This window comes from Salvelinus namaycush, unplaced genomic scaffold (assembly GCF_016432855.1).
Source record: "Salvelinus namaycush isolate Seneca unplaced genomic scaffold, SaNama_1.0 Scaffold2646, whole genome shotgun sequence".
NCBI classification, from domain to species: domain Eukaryota; kingdom Metazoa; phylum Chordata; class Actinopteri; order Salmoniformes; family Salmonidae; genus Salvelinus; species Salvelinus namaycush.
The window spans coordinates 7,406-30,000 of record NW_024059504.1 but is presented as its reverse complement, the minus strand read 5'-3'; the positions used below and the strand labels follow the sequence as shown (position 1 = coordinate 30,000).

The window sequence follows — 22,595 nt, the reverse complement described above, 5'->3', positions numbered from 1 at the left end:
GTTACTCGGCGCTCCTTCCCGTTACTCGGCGCTCATTCCCGTTACTCGGCGCTCATTCCCGTTACTCGGCGCTCATTCACGTTACTCGGCGCTCATTCACGTTACTCGGCGCTCATTCCCGTTACTCGGTGCTCATTCCTGTTACTCGGCGCTCATTCCCGTTACTCGGTGCTCATTCCCGTTACTCGGCGCTCATTCATGTAATTTTCCAAGGTCCCTCTTTGTGGCACCTGACCACACGACTGAACAGTAGTCCAGGTGAGACAAAACTAGAGCCTGTAGGACCTGCCTTGTTGATAGTGTTGTTAAGAAGGCAGAGCATCGCTTTATTATGGACAGACTTCTCCACATCTTAGCTACTGTTGTATCAACATGTTTTGACCATGACAGTTTACAATCCAGGGTTACTCAAAGCAGTTTAGTCACTTCAATTTGCTCAATTTCCACATTATTTATTACAAGATTTAGTTGAGGTTTAGGGTTGAGTGAATGATTTGTCCCAAATACAAGGCTTTTGGTTAACTTATTCCTTGCCACTCATTCTGAAACTAACTGCAGCTCTTTGTTAAGTGATGCAGTGATTTCACTCTCTGTAGTAGCTGACGTGTAAAGTGTTGAATCATCCGATTACATAGACACACTTACTCAAAGCCAGTGGCATGTCATTAGTAAAGATTGAAAAGAGTAAGGGGCCTAGACAGCTGCCCTGGGGGATTCCTGATTCTACCTGGATTATGTTGGAGAGGCTCCCACTAAAGAACACCCTCTGTGTAACTCTTTATCCACAATATAGCAGAGGCTGTAAAGCCATAACACATCAGTTTTTCCATCAGCAGACTATGATCAATAATGTCAAAAGCTTCAATAATGTCAAAAGCTGCACTGAAGTCTAACAAAACAGCTCCCACAATCTGTTTATCATCAATTTCTCTCAGCCAATCATCAGTAATTTGTGTAAGTGCCGTGTTTACAGTAAAATATCATTGTACCTGGTCAAACACAATTTTTCCAGAAGTTTACAAAAAGTTGGTAACAGGCTGATTGGTCGGCTGTTTGAGCCAGTAAAGGAGGCTTTACTATTCTTGGGTAGCAGAATTACTTTAGCTTCCCTCCAGGCCTGAGGGAACACACTTTCTAGTAGGCTTAGATTAAAGATACGGAAAATAGGAGTGGCAATATCATCTGCTATAATTCTCAGTCATTTTCCATCCAAATTGTCAGACTTCGGTGGCTTGTCATTGTTGATACACAATCATTTTTTCACTACTTCCACACTCACTTTACGGAATTCAAAATTACAATGCTTGTCTTTCATAATTTGATCAGTTGTACTTGGATGTGTAATGTCAGCGTTAGATGGCATGTCATGCCTAAGTTTGCTAATCTTGCCAATGAAAAAATCATTAAAGTAATTGGCAATATCAGTAGGTTTTGTGATGAATGAGCCACCTGATTCAATAAATGAGTTTGCCCTTTTGCCCAGAATTTCATAGTAACCTCCAGTCAAGGTTTGAATGTTGGTAAGCTGCGTGTGTTAGACTCACCTTGACTCCATGCAGGTTCCGTACCTCCTGTTTACAACGCAACAGCTCTCTCTGTAACAACACAACCATCACACACATTTTAGTAATTTAACTTCCAGTTAGTGCATTCATCTTCAGATAGCTAGGTGGGACAACCACATCTCACAACCACAGTAAGTACATTCATCTTCAGATAGCTAGGTGGGACAACCACATCTCACAACCACAGTTAGTGCATTCATCTTCAGATAGCTAGGTGGGACAACCACATCTCACAACCACAGTAAGTACAATTTTCCTCAAACTATTTATCAAAGTCAGTGCTAGTAGAAAACGACAAGAGCAATCTTTTCTGGGGGGGCGGGAAATAAGACAGCCTTTTTCTACGGCTGGCCATGCTTTCCACCTGGCTACCCCTACCCCGGTCAACAGCCCTGCACCCCCCACAGCAACCCGCCAAAGCCCCCACCATTTCTCTTTCACCCAAATCCAGATAGCTGATGTTCTGAAAGAGCTGCAAAATCTGGACCCCTACAAATCAGCTGGGCTAGACAATCTGGACCCTCTCTTTCTAAAATGATCCGCCAAAATTGTTGCAACCCCTATTACTAGCCTGTTCAACCTCTCTTCGTATCGTCTGAGATCCCCAAAGATTGGAAAGCTGCCGCGGTCACCCCCCTCTTCAAAGGGGGAGACACTCTAGACCCAAACTGCTACAGACCTATATCTATCCTACCCTGTCTTTCTAAGGTCTTCGAAAGCCAAGTCAACAAACAGATGACCGACCATTTTGAATCCCACCATACCTTCTCCGCTATGCAATCTGGTTTCCGAGCTGGTCATGGGTGCACCTCAGCCACGCTCAAGGTCCTAAATGATATAACCGCCATCGATAAGAGACAATACTGTGCAGCTGTATTCATCGACCTGGCCAAGGCTTTCGACTCTGTCAATCATCGCATTCTTATCGGCAGACTCACTCACCAGTGAAATGCTAGGTAAACAACAGGTGTAGACTAGCAGTGAAATGCTTGGTAACCAACAGGTGTAGACTACCAGTGAAATGCTTGGTAAACAACAGGTGTAGACTACCAGTGAAATGCTTGGTAAACAACAGGTTTAACTAACAGTGAAATGCTTGGTAAACAACAGGTGTAGACTACCAGTGAAATGCTTGGTAAACAACAGGTGTAGACTACCAGTGAAATGCTTGGTAACCAACAGGTGTAGACTACCAGTGAAATGCTTGGTAAACAACAGGTGGAGACTAACAGTGAAATGCTTGGTAAACAACAGGTGTAGACTAGCAGTGAAATGCTTGGTAACCAACAGGTGTAGACTACCAGTGAAATGCTTGGTAAACAACAGGTGTAGACTACCAGTGAAATGCTTGGTAAACAACAGGTGTAGACTAGCAGTGAAATGCTTGGTAACCAACAGGTGTAGACTAGCAGTGAAATGCTTGGTAACCAACAGGTGTAGACTACCAGTGAAATGCTTGGTAAACAACAGGTGTAGACTAGCAGTGAAATGCTTGGTAACCAACAGGTGTAGACTACCAGTGAAATGCTTGGTAAACAACAGGTGTAGACTAACAGTGAAATGCTTGGTAAACAACAGGTGTAGACTACCAGTGAAATGCTTGGTAAACAACAGGTGTAGACTAACAGTGAAATGCTTGGTAAACAACAGGTGTAGACTACCAGTGAAATGCTTGGTAAACAACAGGTGTAGACTACCAGTGAAATGCTTGGTAAACAACAGGTGTAGACTAACAGTGAAATGCTTGGTAAACAACAGGTGTAGACTACCAGTGAAATGCTTGGTAAACAACAGGTGTAGACTACCAGTGAAATGCTTGGTAAACAACAGGTTTAACTAACAGTGAAATGCTTGGTAAACAACAGGTGTAGACTACCAGTGAAATGCTTAGTAACCAACAGGTGTAGACTACCAGTGAAATGCTTGGTAACCAACAGGTGTAGACTACCAGTGAAATGCTTAGTAATCAACAGGTGTAGACTACCAGTGAAATGCTTGGTAAACAACAGGTGTAGACTAACAGTGAAATGCTTGGTAAACAACAGGTGTAGACTAGCAGTGAAATGCTTGGTAAACAACAGGTGTAGACTAGCAGTGAAATGCTTTGTAAACAACAGGTGTAGACTACCAGTGAAATGCTTGGTAAACAACAGGTGGAGACTAACAGTGAAATGCTTAGTAAACAACAGGTGTAGACTACCAGTGAAATGCTTGGTAAACAACAGGTGTAGACTAACAGTGAAATGCTTGGTAACCAACAGGTGTAGACTACCAGTGAAATGCTTGGTAAACAACAGGTGTAGACTAACAGTGAAATGCTTGGTAAACAACAGGTGTAGACTAACAGTGAAATGCTTGGTAAACAACAGGTTTAACTAACAGTGAAATGCTTGGTAAACAACAGGTTTAACTAACAGTGAAATGCTTGGTAAACAACAGGTTTAACTAACAGTGAAATGCTTGGTAAACAACAGGTGTAGACTACCAGTGAAATGCTTGGTAAACAACAGGTGTAGACTACCAGTGAAATGCTTGGTAACCAACAGGTGTAGACTACCAGTGAAATGCTTGGTAACCAACAGGTGTAGACTACCAGTGAAATGCTTGGTAACCAACAGGTGTAGACTAGCAGTGAAATGCTTGGTAACCAACAGGTGTAGACTACCAGTGAAATGCTTGGTAAACAACAGGTGTAGACTACCAGTGAAATGCTTGGTAACCAACAGGTGTAGACTACCAGTGAAATGCTTGGTAAACAACAGGTGTAGACTACCAGTGAAATGCTTGGTAAACAACAGGTGTAGACTACCAGTGAAATGCTTGGTAAACAACAGGTGTAGACTAACAGTGAAATGCTTGGTAAACAACAGGTGTAGACTAGCAGTGAAATGCTTGGTAAACAACAGGTGTAGACTACCAGTGAAATGCTTGGTAAACAACAGGTGTAGACTACCAGTGAAATGCTTGGTAAACAACAGGTGTAGACTACCAGTGAAATGCTTGGTAATCAACAGGTGTAGACTACCAGTGAAATGCTTGGTAAACAACAGGTGTAGACTAGCAGTGAAATGCTTGGTAAACAACAGGTATAGACTAACAGTGAAATGCTTGGTAAACAACAGGTGTAGACTAGCAGTGAAATGCTTTGTAAACAACAGGTGTAGACTACCAGTGAAATGATTGGTAAACAACAGGTGTAGACTAGCAGTGAAATGCTTGGTAAACAACAGGTGTAGACTAGCAGTGAAATGCTTTGTAAACAACAGGTGTAGACTACCAGTGAAATGCTTGGTAAACAACAGGTGGAGACTAACAGTGAAATGCTTAGTAAACAACAGGTGTAGACTACCAGTGAAATGCTTGGTAAACAACAGGTGTAGACTAACAGTGAAATGCTTGGTAAACAACAGGTGTAGACTACCAGTGAAATGCTTGGTAAACAACAGGTGTAGACTACCAGTGAAATGCTTGGTAAACAACAGGTGTAGACTACCAGTGAAATGCTTGGTAAACAACAGGTGGAGACTAACAGTGAAATGCTTGGTAAACAACAGGTGTAGACTAACAGTGAAATGCTTGGTAACCAACAGGTGTAGACTAACAGTGAAATGCTTAGTAAACAACAGGTGTAGACTACCAGTGAAATGCTTGGTAAACAACAGGTGTAGACTACCAGTGAAATGCTTGGTAACCAACAGGTGTAGACTACCAGTGAAATGCTTGGTAAACAACAGGTGTAGACTACCAGTGAAATGCTTGGTAAACAACAGGTGTAGACTACCAGTGAAATGCTTGGTAAACAACAGGTGTAGACTACCAGTGAAATGCTTGGTAACCAACAGGTGTAGACTACCAGTGAAATGCTTGGTAACCAACAGGTGTAGACTACCAGTGAAATGCTTGGTAAACAACAGGTGTAGACTACCAGTGAAATGCTTGGTAAACAACAGGTGTAGACTACCAGTGAAATGCTTGGTAAACAACAGGTGTAGACTACCAGTGAAATGCTTGGTAACCAACAGGTGTAGACTACCAGTGAAATGCTTGGTAACCAACAGGTGTAGACTACCAGTGAAATGCTTGGTAAACAACAGGTGTAGACTACCAGTGAAATGCTTGGTAAACAACAGGTGTAGACTACCAGTGAAATGCTTGGTAACCAACAGGTGTAGACTACCAGTGAAATGCTTGGTAAACAACAGGTGTAGACTACCAGTGAAATGCTTGGTAAACAACAGGTGTAGACTACCAGTGAAATGCTTGGTAAACAACAGGTGTAGACTACCAGTGAAATGCTTGGTAAACAACAGGTGTAGACTACCAGTGAAATGCTTGGTAAACAACAGGTGTAGACTAGCAGTGAAATGCTTGGTAAACAACAGGTGTAGACTACCAGTGAAATGCTTGGTAACCAACAGGTGTAGACTACCAGTGAAATGCTTGGTAACCAACAGGTGTAGACTACCAGTGAAATGCTTGGTAAACAACAGGTGTAGACTACCAGTGAAATGCTTGGTAAACAACAGGTGTAGACTACCAGTGAAATGCTTGGTAAACAACAGGTGTAGACTACCAGTGAAATGCTTGGTAACCAACAGGTGTAGACTACCAGTGAAATGCTTGGTAACCAACAGGTGTAGACTACCAGTGAAATGCTTGGTAAACAACAGGTGTAGACTACCAGTGAAATGCTTGGTAACCAACAGGTGTAGACTACCAGTGAAATGCTTGGTAAACAACAGGTGTAGACTACCAGTGAAATGCTTGGTAAACAACAGGTGTAGACTACCAGTGAAATGCTTGGTAAACAACAGGTGTAGACTACCAGTGAAATGCTTGGTAAACAACAGGTGTAGACTACCAGTGAAATGCTTGGTAAACAACAGGTGTAGACTAGCAGTGAAATGCTTGGTAAACAACAGGTGTAGACTACCAGTGAAATGCTTGGTAAACAACAGGTGTAGACTAGCAGTGAAATGCTTGGTAAACAACAGGTGTAGACTACCAGTGAAATGATTGGTAAACAACAGGTGTAGACTAGCAGTGAAATGCTTGGTAACCAACAGGTGTAGACTACATGGCTATATACATGGAGTACCAGGTAATAACATGGCTATATACATGGAGTACCAGGTAATAACATGGCTATATACATGGAGTACCAGGTAATAACATGGCTATATACATGGAGTACCAGGTAATAACATGGCTATATACAGGGAGTACCAGGTAATAACATGGCTATATACAGGGAGTACCAGGTAATAACATGGCTATATACAGGGAGTACCAGGTAATAACATGGCTATATACAGGGAGTAGCAGGTAATAACATGGCTATATACAGGGAGTACCAGGTAATAACATGGCTATATACAGGGAGTACCAGATAATAACATGGTTATATACAGGGAGTACCAGGTAATAACATGGCTATATACATGGAGTACCAGGTAATAACATGGCTATATACAGGGAGTACCAGGTAATAACATGGCTATATACAGGGAGTACCAGGTAATAACATGGCTATATACATGGAGTACCAGGTAATAACATGGCTATATACATGGAGTACCAGGTAATAACATGGCTATATACATGGAGTACCAGGTAATAACATGGCTATATACATGGAGTACCAGGTAATAACATATATTGTTCTGTTAAAGACCTGACTGGGTCCAGCACCCCACAGTATGACTTGTTATATTGTTATATAAAGACCTGACTGGGTCCAACACCCCACAGTATGACTTGTTATATAAAGACCTGACTGGGTCCAGCACCCCACAGTATGACTTGTTATATTGTTATATAAAGACCTGACTGGGTCCAACACCCCACAGTATGACTTGTTATATTGTTATATAAAGACCTGACTGGGTCCAGCACCCCACAGTATGACTTGTTATATTGTTATATAAAGACCTGACTGGGTCCAACACCCCACAGTATGACTTGTTATATTGTTATATAAAGACCTGACTGGGTCCAGCACCCCACAGTATGACTTGTTATATTGTTACATAAAGACCTGACTGGGTCCAGCACCCCACAGTATGACTTGTTATATTGTTATATAAAGACCTGACTGGGTCCAGCACCCCACAGTATGACTTGTTATATTGTTACATAAAGACCTGACTGGGTCCAGCACCCCACAGTATGACTTGTTATATTGTTATATAAAGACCTGACTGGGTCCAGCACCCCACAGTATGACTTGTTATATTGTTATATAAAGACCTGACTGGGTCCAGCACCCCACAGTATGACTTGTTATATTGTTATATAAAGACCTGACTGGGTCCAGCACCCCACAGTATGACTTGTTATATTGTTATATAAAGACCTGACTGGGTCCAACACCCCACAGTATGACTTGTTATATAAAGACCTGACTGGGTCCAGCACCCCACAGTATGACTTGTTATATTGTTATATAAAGACCTGACTGGGTCCAGCACCCCACAGTATGACTTGTTATATTGTTATATAAAGACCTGACGGGGTCCAACACCCCACAGTATGACTTGTTATATAAAGACCTGACTGGGTCCAACACCCCACAGTATGACTTGTTATATAAAGACCTGACTGGGTCCAGCACCCCACAGTATGACTTGTTATATTGTTATATAAAGACCTGACTGGGTCCAGCACCCCACAGTATGACTTGTTATATAAAGACCTGACTGGGTCCAGCACCCCACAGTATGACTTGTTATATTGTTATATAAAGACCTGACTGGGTCCAACACCCCACAGTATGACTTGTTATATAAAGACCTGACTGGGTCCAGCACCCCACAGTATGACTTGTTATATTGTTATATAAAGACCTGACTGGGTCCAACACCCCACAGTATGACTTGTTATATTGTTATATAAAGACCTGACTGGGTCCAACACCCCACAGTATGACTTGTTATATTGTTATATAAAGACCTGACTGGGTCCAGCACCCCACAGTATGACTTGTTATATTGTTATATAAAGACCTGACTGGGTCCAACACCCCACAGTATGACTTGTTATATTGTTATATAAAGACCTGACTGGGTCCAACACCCCACAGTATGACTTGTTATATTGTTATATAAAGACCTGACTGGGTCCAGCACCCCACAGTATGACTTGTTATATTGTTATATAAAGACCTGACTGGGTCCAACACCCCACAGTATGACTTGTTATATTGTTATATAAAGACTTGACTGGGTCCAACACCCCACAGTATGACTTGTTATATTGTTATATAAAGACCTGACTGGGTCCAACACCCCACAGTATGACTTGTTATATTGTTATATAAAGACTTGACTGGGTCCAACACCCCACAGTATGACTTGTTATATAAAGACCTGACTGGGTCCAGCACCCCACAGTATGACTTGTTATATTGTTATATAAAGACCTGACTGGGTCCAACACCCCACAGTATGACTTGTTATATTGTTATATAAAGACCTGACTGGGTCCAGCACCCCACAGTATGACTTGTTATATTGTTATATAAAGACCTGACTGGGTCCAACACCCCACAGTATGACTTGTTATATTGTTATATAAAGACTTGACTGGGTCCAACACCCCACAGTATGACTTGTTATATTGTTATATAAAGACCTGACTGGGTCCAACACCCCACAGTATGACTTGTTATATTGTTATATAAAGACTTGACTGGGTCCAACACCCCACAGTATGACTTGTTATATAAAGACCTGACTGGGTCCAACACCCCACAGTATGACTTGTTATATTGTTATATAAAGACCTGACTGGGTCCAGCACCCCACAGTATGACTTGTTATATTGTTATATAAAGACCTGACTGGGTCCAACACCCCACAGTATGACTTGTTATATTGTTATATAAAGACCTGACTGGGTCCAACACCCCACAGTATGACTTGTTATATTGTTATATAAAGACCTGACTGGGTCCAACACCCCACAGTATGACTTGTTATATTGTTATATAAAGACCTGACTGGGTCCAGCACCCCACAGTATGACTTGTTATATAAAGACCTGACTGGGTCCAGCACCCCACAGTATGACTTGTTATATTGTTATATAAAGACCTGACTGGGTCCAACACCCCACAGTATGACTTGTTATATAAAGACCTGACTGGGTCCAGCACCCCACAGTATGACTTGTTATATAAAGACCTGACTGGGTCCAGCACCCCACAGTATGACTTGTTATATAAAGACCTGACTGGGTCCAACACCCCACAGTATGACTTGTTATATTGTTATATAAAGACCTGACTGGGTCCAGCACCCCACAGTATGACTTGTTATATAAAGACCTGACTGGGTCCAACACCCCACAGTATGACTTGTTATATTGTTATATAAAGACCTGACTGGGTCCAGCACCCCACAGTATGACTTGTTATATTGTTATATAAAGACCTGACTGGGTCCAACACCCCACAGTATGACTTGTTATATTGTTATATAAAGACCTGACTGGGTCCAACACCCCACAGTATGACTTGTTATATAAAGACCTGACTGGGTCCAACACCCCACAGTATGACTTGTTATATTGTTATATAAAGACCTGACTGGGTCCAGCACCCCACAGTATGACTTGTTATATAAAGACCTGACTGGGTCCAACACCCCACAGTATGACTTGTTATATTGTTATATAAAGACCTGACTGGGTCCAGCACCCCACAGTATGACTTGTTATATAAAGACCTGACTGGGTCCAACACCCCACAGTATGACTTGTTATATAAAGACCTGACTGGGTCCAGCACCCCACAGTATGACTTGTTATATAAAGACCTGACTGGGTCCAGCACCCCACAGTATGACTTGTTATATTGTTATATAAAGACCTGACTGGGTCCAGCACCCCACAGTATGACTTGTTATATAAAGACCTGACTGGGTCCAGCAAAATGAAGGCAGTTAATATAACTTGGTTTCAGAAGAAAGACACAACACTTTCAAAGCCAAAATGAGTCACTGTCCCAGTAATTTTGGAGCTCACTATGTCAACATTACTTCTTAATTCGCTTGATAATGATCTGGAAAACGGTATTTACCTTCAGCTCCTGGGTCTCCTCCATACTCTGATCTAGATGACTACGAATGACCACCTAGAGAGAACGAGAGAGCGAGGGGAGGGATAGAGAGAAGGAGGGAGGGGAGGGATAGAGAGAAGGAGGGAGGGGAGGGATAGAGAGAAGGAGGGAGGGGAGGGATAGAGAGAAGGAGGGAGGGGAGGGATAGAGAGAAGGAGGGAGGGGAGGGATAGAGAGCGGGAGGGGAGAGAGAGGCTGTGTGTGAGAAATAGGAAACGGAAAGATGATGAATACAGAGGGAAAATTGATACCTGCCTCTCACACACACACACACACACACACACACACACACACACACACACACACACACACACACACACACACACACACACACACACACACACACACACACACACACACACACACACACACACACACACAGAGAAAGAGAAATAAGATCTGCACAGAGAACAAAGATATGTCCTAGAGAGAGAGAGCTGTGTTTGGGTGTTACCAGTTGTTGAGAGAGAGAGATACATTCTGTATACTTCTGGCCCTTCTTTGGACACTGTGTTAACTAACCTCCAGACGAGCTTCAATGCCATACAACTCTCCTTCCGTGGCCTCCAACTGCTCTTAAACGCTAGTAAAACTAAATGCATGCTATTCAACCGATCACTGCCAGCACCTGCTCGCCCGTCCAGCATCACTACTCTGGACGGCTCTGACTTAGAATATGTGGACAACTACAAATACCTAGGTGTCTAGTTAGACTGTAAACTCTCCTTCCAGACTCACATTAAGCATCTCAAATCCAAAATTAAATCTAGAATTGGCTTCCTATTTCGCAACAAAGCCTCATTCACTCATGCTGCCAAACATACCCTTGTAAAACTGACTATTCTACCGATCCTTGACTTGGGCGATGTCATTTACAAAATAGACTTCAACACTCTACTCAACAAATTGGATGCAGTCTATCACAGTGCCATCCGTTTTGTCACCAAAGCCCCTTATACCACCCACCACTGCGACCTGTATGTTCTAGTCGGCTGGCCCTCGCTTCAAGTTCGTCGCCAGACCCACTGGCTCCATGTCATCTATAAGTCTCTGCTAGGTAAAGCCCCGCCTTATCTCAGCTCACTGGTCACCATAGCAGCACCCACCCGTAGCACGCGCTCCAGCAGGTATATCTCACTGGTCACCCCTAAAGCCAATTCCTCCTTTGGTCGTCTTTCCTTCCAGTTCTCTGCTGCCAATGACTGGAACGAACTGCAAAAATCACTGAAGCTGAGACTCTTATCTCCCTCACTAGCTTTAAGCACCAGCTGTCAGAGCAGCTCACAGATCACTGCACCTGTACATAGCCCATCTGTAAACAGCCCATCCAACTACCTCATCCCCATACTGTATTTATTTATTTATCTTGCTCCTTTGCACCCCAGTATCTCTACTTGCACATTCATCTTCTGCACATCTACCATTCCAGTGTTTAATTGCTATATTGTAATTACTTCGCCACCATGGCCTATTTATTGCCTTACCTCCCTTATCCTACCTCATTTGCTCACATGCTGTATAGACATTCGACTGTATTATTACTATATTACTATATTATTAACATATTACTGTATGTTTGTTTATTGCATGTGTAACTCTGTGTTGTTGTATGTGTCGAACTGCTTTGCTTTATCTTGGCCAGGTCGCAGTTGTAAATGAGAACTTGTTCTCAACTAGCCTACCTGGTTAAATAAAGGTGAGGCCTCCCGGGTGGCGCAGTGGTCTAGGGCACTGCATCGCAGTGCTAGCTGCGCCACCAGAGTCTCTGGGTTCGCGCCCAGGCTCTGTCGCAGCCGGCCGCGACCGGGAGGTCCGTGGGGCGACGCACAATTGGCATAGCGTCGTCCGGATTAGGGAGGGTTTGGCCGGTAGGGATATCCTTGTCTCATCACGCTCCAGCGACTCCTGTGGCGGGCCGGGCGCAGTGCGCGCTAATCAAGGGGGCCAGGTACACGGTGTTTCCTCCGACACATTGGTGCGGCTGGCTTCCGGGTTGGAGGCGCGCTGTGTTAAGAAGCAGTGCGGCTTGGTTGGGTTGTGCTTCGGAGGACGCATGGCTTTCGACCTTCGTCTCTCCCGAGCCCGTACGGGTGTTGTAGCGATGAGACAAGATAGTAATTACTAGCGATTGGATACCACGAAAATTGGGGAGAAAATGGGATAAAAAAAATAAAGGTGAAATAAAATAAAAAATAGAAATATGTGTTTGGGTGTTACCAGTTGTTGTTCAGTGTTATCTTCTCCCAGAGTCAGATTCAACTTCTCCTGCTCATCATCTGGCAGAGACCCATGAAGTAACAGGGCCTAGACACGCACACGGACACGCACACACACCAGTAGCTTTGAAAACAGGTGTAGTCCAACAGTAACATTCTTACTTATGGGTCCTTTTCAAACAATGCAGTTAAAGACAGATGAAATGTAATAAAAATGTAAATAGTGACACGAAGAATAACAATAACAATATAATTGGAGTAGAAAAGTACATGGCTATATACACAGGAAGTAGAAAATAACATGGCTATATACACAGGAAGTAGAAAATAACATGGCTATATATACAGGAAGTAGAAAATAACATGACTATATACACAGGAAGTAGAAAATAACATGGCTATATACCCAGGAAGTAGAAAATAACATGGCTATATACACAGGAAGTAGAAAATAACATGACTATATACCCAGGAAGTAGAAAATAACATGGCTATATACCCAGGAAGTAGAAAATAACATGGCTATATACACAGGAAGTAGAAAATAACATGGCTATATACCCAGGAAGTAGAAAATAACATGACTATATACCCAGGAAGTAGAAAATAACATGGCTATATACCCAGGAAGTAGAAAATAACATGACTATATACCCAGGAAGTATAAAATAACATGGCTATATACCCAGGAAGTATAAAATAACATGACTATATACCCAGGAAGTAGAAAATAACATGACTATATACCCAGGAAGTAGAAAATAACATGACTATATACCCAGGAAGTAGAAAATAACATGGCTATATACACAGGAAGTAGAAAATAACATGGCTATATACAGGGAGTAGAAAATAATATGGCTATATACAGGGAGTAGAAAATAACATGGCCATATACACAGGAAGTAGAAAATAACATGGATATATACACAGGAAGTAGAAAATAACATGGCTATATACAGGGAGTATAAAATAACATGGCTATATACACAGGAAGTAGAAAATAACATGGATATATACACAGGAAGTAGAAAATAACATGGCTATATACAGGGAGTATAAAAAAACATGGTTATATATACATGAAGTAGAAAATAACATGGCTATATACACAGGAAGTAGAAAATAACATGGCTATATACAGGGAGTAGAAAATAACATGGCTATATACAGGAAGTAGAAAATAACATGGCTATATACAGGAAGTAGAAAATAACATGGCTATATACAGGAAGTACCAGGGGTACGAGGTAATTGAGGTAGATATGTACATATACAGTACATTCGGGAAAGTATTGACTTTTTCTACATTGACTTTTTCTACATTTTGTTACGTTACAGCCTTATTCTAAAATTTGTGTTCCTGTTGTGTGTGTGGGCGTATGTAGTGTGTGTTGGGGTGTCAGTATGTGTGAGTGTGTGGGTAGAGTCCAGTGTGTGTGCATAGTCAGTGGATCATGCTTGAGTTAGAAGAAGAAAAAAAAAGGGGTCACTGTTTAGTTTAGCAGTCTTTTAGAGGTAGAAGCTGTTCAGGGTCCTGTTGGTTCCAGACTTGGTGAATCGATACTGCATGACGTACGCTAGCAGAGAGAACCATGACTGGGTGGCTGGAGTCTATTCATTTTGGAGTCTATTCATAAATGCTCTAGCTGGTGAAACCGTAACTATCCAGCAGGTGTCACAATAAAGAAATTAAAAAATGGAAACATTAACATATTCCTTCTCCAATAATATTCTCTAGAAACAAAGTTTAACACTTGAATGGCCTTTTCTATTCAAAACTTTCAATTTTCCAACTCAAATAATAAATGTACTACAAATATTGAATGAATGACCTCAATAAAAAATATACACAAATAATACATGATCTGATGAAATTGCTTTAGAAAAGGTGCACAAGACAGGGATGTCCTCTCCCACCCTCCTGTTTGTACTGAACCGTTTGCAGAAACAACTAGACAGGACCCAAATGTACCAGGTCTCAGTATTGGTAAACATGAATATAAACTACACTTATTTGCAGATGATCTCCTGATATACCTGACCAATATTGAAAAATCAATACTACCTTTGATAAAAACATTTTCAGAATACTCAAAAAGTTCAGGTTATAAAATTAACTTGGGAAAAAATGAAATAATGGCAATAGGAAAAATAAAAACAATAACTCACCATCTACAGCAATCCTTTAAGTGGCCCACAAAACATATCAAATACTCAGGATGCTTAATAAGTGACAGCAAATATATAAAGACTACTTTATTCCATTACTCAACAATATGACAGCAGATTTAATTACAGTGCATTCGGAAAGTATTCAGACCCCTTTACTTTTTACACATTTTGTTACGTTACAGCCTTATTATAAAATAGATTAAATAAATAAAAATCCTCATCAATCTACACACAATAACCCATAATGACATCACAATACCCCATAATGACATCACAATACCCCATAATGCAAAGCAAAAACAGGCTAGAAATGTTTGAAATATTGACATTAAAAAATGAAATATTACATTTACATAAGTATTCAGACCCTTTGCTATGAGACTCAAAATTGAGCTCAGATGCATCCTGTTTCCATTGATCATTCTTGAGATGTTTCTACAACTTGATTGGACTCCACCTGTGGTAAATTCAATTGATTGGACATGATTTGGAAAGGCACACACCTGTCTATATAAGGTCCCACAGTTAACAGTGCATGTAAGAGCAAAAACCAAGTCATGAAGTCGAACAAATTGTCCGTAGAGCTACGAGACAGGATTGTGTCGAGGAACAGATCTGGGGAAGGGTACCAAAACATTTCTGCAGCATTGAAGGTCCCCAAGAACACAGTGGTGTTAGGATCTGTGTTTATTGCACTATAACCCAATGCTATATCACATGTGATATAATATTAGCAACTGTTAGCCTGGGCGCCTGGGTGTCTGTGCTGAAAGTAACATTGTGCCCCAGATAGTGTGCTGAGAAGCTGTGGTTAACCTTGAGCGAGAACAGTATGCTTTCTATGCAGGTGCAAATAGCTCAAACAATGGTACAGAATTGTCTGACCTCAGTCTCCAGGGTGTGGGAGCGTAATCTACACAGCAACAGCGCCGGACACCAAGGAGCGCCAAGAGGCTGGGACCAGTCTGAGCGCCGGCGATAGGCTGAGCAAAGTTTAAACCACGCTCAGCCTCTACTGTGATAGGCCAACAGACGGGTTGGAACTACGTCTATCACCGTATAAGAACAGCTGTTTACTTACATCCTGCCAGTTCTCTGTTCTATCCTGCGAGGTGATACAGAGAACCCGTATATACGAAAATTGCATTTACCATTTATCGCTTGAGTTTAATAAAAAATACTTAAAGTATATTCGGTGACTCTGAATCACATTTTGTCCTGATACCAGATTTGAATTGATGCAAATCCCTTATAGTGGCCCCCATCATTCTTAAATGGAAGAAGTTTGGAACCACCAAGACTCTTCCTAGAGCTGGTAGCCCGGCCAAACTGAGCAATCGGGAGAGAAGGGCCTTGGTCAGGGAGGTGACCAAGAACCCGATGGTCACTCTGACAGAGCTCCAGAGTTCCTCTGTGGAGTTGGGAGAACCTTCCAGAATGACAACCATCTCTACAACAGGGTCTGAATACTTATGTAAATGGACAATCCCTTCGGCCTCATGGCTTGGTTTTTGCTCTGATATGCACTGTTAACTGGGGGACCTTAAATAGACAGGTGTGTGCCTTTCCAAATCATGTCCAATCAAAGCAAAGGGTCTGAATACTTATGTAAATAAGGTGTTTCTGTTTTTTTCCTAAAAACCTGTTTTCGCTTGGTCATTATGGGGTATTGTGATGTCATTATGGGGTATTGTGATGTCATTATGGGGTATTGTGATGTCATTATGGGGTATTGTGATGTCATTATGGGGTATTGTGTTTAGATTGATGAGGAAAATGTTATATTCAATCCATTTTAGAATAAGGCTGTAATGTAACAAAATGTGGAAAAGGGGAAGGGGTCTGAATACTTTATGAATGCACCGAATGCTTCTCCAATACTCTCTAGAAACAAAGGTTAAATCATATTCCTTCTCCGATAATATTATCTATAAACAAAGGTTAAATCATATTCCTTCTCCGATAATATTATCTAGAAACAAAGGTTAAATCATATTCCTTCTCCGATAATATTATCTAGAAACAAAGGTTAAATCATATTCCTTCTCCGATAATATTATCTATAAACGTAAACATATTCCTTCTCAGACAATATTCTTTATAAACGTAAAAATATTATTTCTCCAAAAATATTCTCTATAAACATATTAATTCTGCGATAATATTATATATAAACATAACGTTTAAAAACATATTCCTTGTCCAATAATATCCTCTAGAAACAAAGTTTAAAATATATTCCTTGTCCAATAATATTCTCTAGAAACAAACATTTTCGTTCTCCAATAATATTATCTATAAACATTAACATATTCCTTGTATAGACATTTCATACACAGCTCTTATACATTCTATAAATCATTCATAGCCAGACATCACCTGTGTCTCAAGACACGGTGATGGCTGGGAATGTATTAACACATCTATTTTTCTTTGAAGATGGCCCAAACAGTCTGTGTGTTTTTGTTTCACTATCCTTTAGGGTACCAGAAGTTCTCACAAGGACAGTAAAATAACTAAAATTCAGATAAGTGGGGACATTTTGCTGGTCCCCACGAGGGAAAATTCTATTTTAGGCTTAGGGGTTAGGTTTAGGGTTACAATTGGGGTTAGGAGTTACGGTCAGGTATAGTTTTAGGGTCAGGTATAGTTTTAGGGTCAGGTATAGTTTTAGGGTCAGGGATAGTTTTAGGGTCAGGGATAGTTTTAGGGTCAGGTCTAGTCTTAGGGTTAGGGATAGTTTTTGGGGTCAAGTTTAGGTTAGGGTTAAGGAAAATAGGATTTTGAATGAAAATGTATTTTCGGTTCCCACGAGGACAGTGTGTGTGTACCTGTAGAGCTGACACCATTCTCCGTGTCTCCTGCATCTCTCTCTCCAGGCTCTCAGTCAGAGGACTCTCCCAACATGCCTTAGCTACACACACACACACACACAGCAATGGGGAGAGAAATATTTCACAGTTAATGTTGAAGTCTGTGTGACTTTATTAAGCCATCTTATCTTAATGAATCTATTAAATCATATTGAATCGTAATGAATCGATAGAATCTTACTGAATATATTGAATCTTACTGAATCATATTCATCCTGATGAATCATATTGAATCTATTGAATATTCATTGCTGCATGTTTACCTGACTCTGACGTCTGACCCAGCGAGACAGCCTGACACTAACCTAACCTGTGCACTGCAAAACCTACACTGCCAACTTGTGTGTGTGTGTGTGTCTTACTGCTTCTCTCTGGTTGGCTTTCCTCTGGCTCTCTGTTGTCTGATTGGCTGGTGGGCGGGGCTCTGGGTGAACTGAGGATATAAACACTGATTACTGACAGGAGGGTGTGTGGTTTGTGCGGTGTGTGTGTGTGTGTGTGTGTGTGTGTGTGTGTGTGTGTGTGTGTGTGTGTGTGTGTGTGTGTGTGTGTGTGTGTGTGTGTGTGTGTGTGTGGTGCAGGGTTTCCGTTACGAAAATGTGGCGCTGGACATTTGGCAGGCAGCATTTAAATTTACAGGACATTTGAGACATTTCTCGGACCCATATGTATTGGGGGCGTAACCCATTAGCAGTGGTGGAAAAGTACCCAGTAAAATACTGCTTGAGTAAAAGTCTAAAAGTATTTGGTTCTAAATATATGTAACTATCAAAAGTAAATGTAATTGATAAAATATATAAATCATTTCAAATTCCTTATTCAAAGCAAACCAGACTGAACCATTTTCTTGTTTTTAAAATGTATGGATAGCCAGGGGTACACAATACCGCTCAGACATCATTTACAAACGCTGCATGTGTGTTTAGTGAGTCCTCCAGATCAGAGGCAGTAGGGATGACCAGGGATGTTCTCTGTTTAGTGAGTCCATCAGATCAGAGGCAGTAGGGATGACCAGGGATGTTCTCTGTTTAGTGAGTCCTCCAGATCAGAGGCAGTAGGGATGACCAGGGATGTTCTCTGTTTAGTGAGTCCATCAGATCAGAGGCAGTAGGGATGACCAGGGATGTTCTCTGTTTAGTGAGTCCACCAGATCAGAGGCAGTAGTGATGACCAGGGATGTTCTCTGTTTAGTGAGTCCTCCAGATCAGAGGCAGTAGGGATGACCAGGGATGTTCTCTGTTTAGTGAGTCCTCCAGATCAGAGGCAGTAGGGATGACCAGGGATGTTCTCTGTTTAGTGAGTCCTCCAGATCAGAGGCAGTAGGGATGACCAGGGATGTTCTCTGTTTAGTGAGGCCTCCAGATCAGAGACAGTAGGGATGACCAGGGATGTTCTCTGTTTAGTGAGTCCTCCAGATCAGAGGCAGTAGGGATGACCAGGGATGTTCTCTGTTTAGTGAGTCCTCCAGATCAGAGACAGTAGGGATGACCAGGGATGTTCTCTGTTTAGTGAGTCCTCCAGATCAGAGGCAGTAGGGATGACCAGGGATGTTCTCTGTTTAGTGAGTCCTCCAGATCAGAGGCAGTAGGGATGACCAGGGATGTTCTCTGTTCAGTGGGTCCTCCAGATCAGAGGCAGTAGGGATGACCAGGGATGTTCTCTGTTTAGTGAGTCCTCCAGATCAGAGGCAGTAGGGATGACCAGGGATGTTCTCTGTTTAGTGAGTCCTCCAGATCAGAGACAGTAGGGATGACCAGGGATGTTCTCTGTTTAGTGAGTCCTCCAGATCAGAGGCAGTAGGGATGACCAGGGATGTTCTCTGTTTAGTGAGTCATCCAGATCAGAGGCAGTAGGGATGACCAGGGATGTTCTCTGTTTAGTGAGTTCTCCAGATCAGAGGCAGTAGGGATGACCAGGGATGTTCTCTGTTTAGTGAGTCCACCAGATCAGAGGCAGTAGGGATGACCAGGGATGTTCTCTGTTTAGTGAGTCCTCCAGATCAGAGGCAGTAGGGATGACCAGGGATGTTCTCTGTTTAGTGAGTTCTCCAGATCAGAGGCAGTAGGGATGACCAGGGATGTTCTCTGTTTAGTGAGTCCTCCAGATCAGAGGCAGTAGGGATGACCAGGGATGTTCTCTGTTTAGTGAGTCCTCCAGATCAGAGGCAGTAGGGATGACCAGGGATGTTCTCTGTTTAGTGAGTCCTCCAGATCAGAGGCAGTAGGGATGACCAGGGATGTTCTCTGTTTAGTGAGTCCTCCAGATCAGAGGCATTAGGATGACCAGGGACGTTCTCTGTTTAGTGAGTCCTCCAGATCAGAGGCAGTAGGGATGACCAGGGATGTTCTCTGTTTAGTGAGTCCTCCAGATCAGAGGCAGTAGGGATGACCAGGGATGTTCTCTGTTCAGTGAGTCCTCCAGATCAGAGGCAGTAGGGATGACCAGGGATGTTCTCTGTTTAGTGAGTCCTCCAGATCAGAGACAGTAGGGATGACCAGGGATGTTCTCTGTTTAGTGAGTCCTCCAGATCAGAGGCAGTAGGGATGACCAGGGATGTTCTCTGTTTAGTGAGTCCTCCAGATCAGAGACAGTAGGGATGACCAGGGATGTTCTCTGTTTAGTGAGTCCTCCAGATCAGAGGCAGTAGGGATGACCAGGGATGTTCTCTGTTTAGTGAGTCCTCCAGATCAGAGACAGTAGGGATGACCAGGGATGTTCTCTGTTTAGTGAGTCCTCCAGATCAGAGACAGTAGGGATGACCAGGGATGTTCTCTGTTTAGTGAGTCCTCCAGATCAGAGACAGTAGGGATGACCAGGGATGTTCTCTGTTTAGTGAGTCCTCCAGATCAGAGGCAGTAGGGATGACCATGTTTTTTATTGATAAGTGCGTGAATTGGACCACATTCTTGTCCTGTTAAGCATAAAACATTTAACGAGTACCTTTGGGAGTCAGGGAAAATGTATGGAGTAAAAAGTAAATTATTTTCATTAGGAATGTATTGAAGTAAAAGTTAACATTTAAAAAAAATATAAATGGTAAAATACTGAATGGTAAAATACCCCCAAAATATGTTTTACTTAAGTACCTTACACCACTGCCCATTAGGGTGTCCACCCACGGTGTTCAGAATAACAGAAATCACATTTAGCTCATGGTAATTCATATGAACAGAACATTTAGCTCATGGTAATTCATATGAACAGAACATTTAGCTCATGGTAATTCATATGAACAGAACATTTAGATTGTGGTAATTCATATGAACAGAATATTTAGATTATGGTAATTCATACTAACAGAACATGCAAATCAAGGATACAATGATGTGTGGTCTTTCTTACTGAATTCTGATGTGCATAACTTTACACATTTACTTTTCCTCAGCCAACAAGATGAGAAACAGACAGCTACATCACTAGCCTGTACTGTTCCTCAGCCAACAAGATGAGTAACCAACAGCTACATCATTAGCCTGTACTGTTCCTCAGCCAACAAGATGAGAAACAAACAGCTACATCACTAGCCTGTACTGTTCCTCAGACAACAAGATGAGAAACAGACAGCTACATCACTAGCCTGTACTGTTCCTCAGACAACAAGATGAGAAACAGACAGCTACATCACTAGCCTGTACTGTTCCTCAGACAACAAGATGAGTAACAGACAGCTACATCACTAGCCTGTACTGTTCCTCAGCCAACAAGATGAGAAACAGACAGCTACATCACTAGCCTGTACTGTTCCTCAGCCAACAAGATGAGTAACCAACAGCTACATCACTAGCCTGTACTGTTCCTCAGACAACAAGATGAGTAACCAACAGCTACATCACTAGCCTGTACTGTTCCTCAGACAACAAGATGAGTAACCAACAGCTACATCACTAGCCTGTACTGTTCCTCAGACAACAAGATGAGTAACCAACAGCTACATCACTAGCCTGTACTGTTCCTCAGCCAACAAGATGAGTAACCAACAGCTACATCACTAGCCTGTACTGTTCCTCAGCCAACAAGATGAGAAACAGACAGCTACATCACTAGCCTGTACTGTTCCTCAGACAACAAGATGAGTAACCAACAGCTACATCACTAGCCTGTACTGTTCCTCTGCCAACAAGATGAGTAACAGACAGCTACATCACTAGCCTGTACTGTTCCTCAGCCAACAAGATGAGAAAACAAACAGCTACATCACTAGCCTGTACTGTTCCTCAGCCAACAAGATGAGTAACCAACAGCTACATCACTAGCCTGTACTGTTCCTCAGCCAACAAGATGAGAAAACAAACAGCTACATCACTAGCCTGTACTGTTCCTCAGCCAACAAGATGAGTAACCAACAGCTACATCACTAGCCTGTACTGTTCCTCAGCCAACAAGATGAGTAACAGACAGCTACATCACTAGCCTGTACTGTTCCTCAGCCAACAAGATGAGTAACCAACAGCTACATCACTAGCCTGTACTGTTCCTCAGCCAACAAGATGAGAAACAGACAGCTACATCACTAGCCTGTACTGTTCCTCAGACAACAAGATGAGTAACAGACAGCTACATCACTAGCCTGTACTGTTCCTCAGCCAACAAGATGAGTAACCAACAGCTACATCACTAGCCTGTACTGTTCCTCAGCCAACAAGATGAG

General features: G+C 42.1%; 1 protein-coding gene across 1 annotated transcript in view; it reads right to left on the bottom strand.

Annotated features, from left to right (window-relative positions):
- LOC120039323 (dixin-A-like) overlaps positions 1 to 18,376 on the bottom strand; it is a gene marked incomplete at its 3' end in the record, with an annotated part of 21,028 nt that extends 2,652 nt beyond the window's left edge. The window contains exons 1-5 of the mRNA XM_038984777.1: positions 18,310 to 18,376; positions 17,906 to 17,988; positions 12,901 to 12,987; positions 10,645 to 10,698; positions 1,545 to 1,595 (exon numbers count right to left, since the gene is read on the bottom strand). Of these exons, the coding sequence (XP_038840705.1) occupies positions 1,545 to 1,595; positions 10,645 to 10,698; positions 12,901 to 12,987; positions 17,906 to 17,941 (228 nt within the window). The remainder of the gene's footprint in view (positions 1 to 1,544; positions 1,596 to 10,644; positions 10,699 to 12,900; positions 12,988 to 17,905; positions 17,989 to 18,309) is intronic.
- Between the last annotated feature and the right edge of the window lie 4,219 nt (positions 18,377 to 22,595).